We start from the raw sequence: 4,218 nt of genomic DNA on the forward strand, positions 1-4,218 counted from the left end.
CCCCCCCCCCCCCCCCCCCCCCCCCCCGCCGGGGCCTGGGGTGGCCTCGGCAACAGCTGGGCCCTGAGGCCATTACCAGCTTCCGGCCTTTCCCAGAACAAGGGGGCTGGACCCTAGTGTGGTTGGCGGACACTTGCCCTGGGGGAGCCCCTTTGACCGGCGCATGAGGAAAGGGGGGCTGCCGTGGGGCCGTGAGGCTGGCCTGCTGCTCACGGATGCTCTGAGGGGCATTTTCACCCCTGTGCTGTGAATGTCCCGAGGAACTGCCGTAAGGCCCACGTTGGGGTCAGTTTGTTCCCCCTCAGTACACACTGGAACTGCTTGTCCCTCGGGGGTCCCCACGCCCCTGGCCAGTGCCTGGCCGCCTCCTGGTGCTCAGACGTCCCTGGCCGTCACTGTCACCTGATGCTGGACTCACCTCTGTGCCTTGCTGTGTCCCAGGCCTGCCGCGGTGCTGTGTGGGGCTCAGTGTGCCCTGATGACCCTGAGGACCACCAGAAGAAGCCAGAATAAATGGTTTGCACTGTTAAAAGAACAAAAAGAAAAACAAAAAAACCTCAAGCACAACAGATGTTGCAGATGCTGATCATTTATTCGCCTAAGCTTTCCTTCAGCGTACTGCTCAGGGCATACCTGTTACTTGCTAGTCTAGACACTGGGGAGAGGAAGGTGAATAAGATAGTTCTTATTGTCAGAGAAACCAAGTGCCTCATGGTTTAGGGGAAGAAGCCTGTCAGCTAATGCTGATATGCATGACAGCACAACGAGAGGGACACTAAGTGTCAGCTTTGGAACGGGGAGCCTGTTGTCTTTCAGCACATAACTCACTTCAGGTTCCTTCTCCCCTGAGTGTAGGTAGCTGATGGCCGTCCCTTTGGCTACTTGCCCCCCTTCTGAGCACGTTCAAGGTATGCACTCTCTATCTCTTTATCACCATCATTTGTTGTAAAAGACCTTCATTTTCAGGGGCGTCTGGGTGACACAGTCACTTAAGCGTCCGACTTCAGTTGGGGTCATGATTTCATGGAGCTCATGGGTTCGAGCCCCGTGTCGGGCTCTGTGCTGACAGCTCAGAACCTGGAGCTTGCTTCGGATTCTGTGTCTCCCTCTCTCTCTGCGCCTCCCTTGTGCTCTCTCTCTCTCTCTCTCCCTCTCAAATATAAATGAACATTAAAAAATAAAAGTAGCTTCATTTTCAGACAGTTGGTAAGAAGTTATCATTGTTAGGGATTTGCTTTGAGACGTTTCCTAGGCAGAGCTATGCTCATTTGAAGATCTAAAGCATGGAGTTGGACTTTTGTGTGTGCGTTAGCTAAGACAGATTTTAATTTTAGCCCCTTTCTCTCCTTTGTGACTTTGTATCTGGTGTCTAATATATTTAAAAATAAAGAGAAGTGTGATTTCCTTAAGTAATTTTCTGGGTTGGGTTTTTTTTGTTTTTTTTTCCATTTAGGTCAAGGATGGGAAAAGTATGATTAATGTTGAGCAAGTTTGAAATTTCTTTTCATTCTTTGTAGATTGTGTTGCGGAAATGAAGGCTTAAGGACAAGTTATCTACCAGATTGGAAGATGGGATCAAACAGCAGCAGAATCGGTGATCTTCCTAAAAATGAGTACTTAAAAAAGTTATCGGGCACGGAATCCGTCTCTGAGAATGACCCGTTCTGGAATCAGCTCCTCTCGTTTTCTTTCCCTGCACCAACCAGCAGGTAAGAGGTTACTTGGAGATTGAAAATTCATGTAAACTTGTGTGGTATGCCGATTCAAAAAAGAAAGTTTTTAACATTCTGTCTGTCCATCCTCTGTCATACATGTACCCGTAGAAAATCCAAAAGGTATGGAAAGTTGGAAATAAGTTTTTCTCTTCCCTTTCTTCCACCCAGCCACCTCCCTTCCCTGGAGGTGATTCCTCATAGCAGTTTCTTTTGAATCTTCTAGAATAATACAAGGTTATTTAAGCATATATGTCTCATGTAGTTTTACAACATTGTTTAAACACAAGTGCCAGCATCCTGTACATGTCTTGCTTTTTCTGTTTTTGCTCCTATCCCTTGCTTTTTTTTCCCTACAGTTAAGTAAAATGTATTTTGTAAACGTGTGCTTATATGCAACTGTCTTATTCATTCAAGTGGCTACAGAAAATAAACTTGAAAAAAACAATGAAAAAAATGAAAAAAAAACCCCAACGACCCTCTCTCTGCCCCTCCCCTGCTCACTCTCTTGTGTCTCTCTCTCTCTCTTTCTCTCTCAAAAATAAATAAACATTAAAATAATTTTTTTTTTTTAAATAAAGTGGTTTGAGGGGGGCGCCTGGGTGGCTCAGTTGGTTAAGCATCGACTTCAGCTCAGGTCATGATCTCACGGTTTGTGGGTTTGAGCCCCTCGTTGGGCTCTGTGCTGACAGCTCAGAGCCTGGAGCCTGCTTCAGATCTGTGTGTCCCTTTCTCTCTGTCCCTCCCCTGCTGTGCGTGAGCACGCACTCTATATCCCTCTCTCTCAAAAATAAACATTAAAAAAAAAATTAAAAAGAAAGAAAGAAATGTAACTACCAGAAGCAACGAATGCAACTTATTTAGTTCCTAATTCTAACAGACATTATAAAGCAACTGTAGAAATGTCAATATGGACTTGGTAGGAGGATTTATTGTTAATTTTGTTGGGTCTGATAATGGTATTATGGTTATAGAAGAAAATGTCCTTATTTTACTTTAAAATACTTTGAAAAAAGTAGGTGAAGCAAATATGGAAACAGTCAGAATGGTATTAATTATGAATGGATAAGCCAAATATGGTACATTCATGCAACGGACTATCACTGAGAAATGAAAAGGAATGAGGTATTGATATATGCTGTGACATAACATTCACAGATCCCAGGGACTAGAACATCTTTAGGGGGCTGCTGTTCTGCCTGTCACACTAAACCTGTGTAGGTATTGACTATGTGGGTATTCAGTATTCTAGTCACTCTACATTATTATATGCCTATCGGTTTTTATAATAAAGTTAAAAAGGAGATCTTGGTTTTCATCTGTCAAATTGGCACAGGTCAAAGAGTCTCAAATTGCATTAAATTGACAAAAGGGTGGGGAAACAGACCTTCTTGCCCTGCTTGTAGGAGTATAAATTGACACAAGTTCATGGAACAGTGTGGCAAGGTCTGTCAAAATTATAAACACGAACGCTCTGACCCAGCAATGCTACCTTGCAGAATTTATACTAGAGATGTATTTGGACACAGGGGAAATGATGTATGCAGCATTATTTGTTATGACAGAAGTCTAAAAACAACATCCACAAATAGAAAACTGATTGAATATTTTCTGTAGATATCCTGCAGCCATTAAAATTAAAAAAAAATTGTTTATTTTTGAGAGAGAGAAAAAAACTTTTTTTTAAGTTTATTTCTTTTAAGAGACAGAGACAGCTTGAGTGGGGGAGGGGCAGGGAGAGGGGGAGGCAGAGAATCCCAAGCAGGCTCTGTGCTTGAACTCACAAAAACTGCGAGATCATGACCTGAGCCGAAATGAAGAGTCCTATGCTCAACCCATTGAGCCACTCCAGCACCCTAGTTACATTTCTTAAATGTCTTTATTTATTTATTTTTAGAGAGAGGGGGAGAGAGAGCATGAGCGGGGCAAGGGTGGAGAGAGAGGGAATCCCAAGCAGGCTCTGCGCTGACAGCTGGATCTCATGAACTGTGAGATCATGACCCGAGCGAAACCAAGAGTCAGATGCTTAACCTACTGACCCACCCAGATGCCCTTTAAATGTCTTTATAATAGACATATTCACTCTCCAGCCCCTGCCACATTTTTTCCCCCCTGTGCTATTAAATTTTTCAACAAACTGGGTGTGTTTTTCTGTAGAATGTTCCACCTTCTGGATTTACCTGATTGCTTCTCATATCTTGTAACTCTGTGTGTGTGTGTGTGTGTGTGTGTGTGTGTGTGTGTTTTGTAAACTGGAAGTCAGATTTAAAGGCTTGATGCAACTTAAACAGTTTTCGTAAGGGTACTGTGTAAGTGATTCCATATACTTGATATTGTGCTACATCAGGATACAGAAACTGTGGTTTTGTATCAGTTACCGTGCTAAGATTGATTTGAGGTTTGAGTGTGTTTTAGCCTCCATTGATGACTTTGGTCTGAATCACCTGTTTCATAAGAAATTACAAAGTGGTGATATTTTTTTTTTTTTTTTTTTTTTTTTTTTTTT

The 4,218-nt window shown here is 43.1% G+C and overlaps 1 protein-coding gene across 6 annotated transcripts in view; it reads left to right on the forward strand.

The window, feature by feature from the left end:
* DYM (dymeclin) overlaps positions 1 to 4,218 on the forward strand; it is a 351,209-nt gene that overhangs the window by 26,653 nt on the left and 320,338 nt on the right. For all 6 annotated transcript variants that reach the window (XM_049620093.1, XM_049620087.1, XM_049620091.1 and 3 more), the window contains exon 2: positions 1,518 to 1,709. In XM_049620093.1, coding sequence (XP_049476050.1) covers positions 1,570 to 1,709 — 140 coding nt within the window. In that variant the 5' untranslated portion in view covers positions 1,518 to 1,569. The remainder of the gene's footprint in view (positions 1 to 1,517; positions 1,710 to 4,218) is intronic.

The sequence above is a fragment of the Panthera uncia genome (genome assembly GCF_023721935.1).
Source record: "Panthera uncia isolate 11264 chromosome D3 unlocalized genomic scaffold, Puncia_PCG_1.0 HiC_scaffold_8, whole genome shotgun sequence".
NCBI lineage: Eukaryota > Metazoa > Chordata > Mammalia > Carnivora > Felidae > Panthera > Panthera uncia.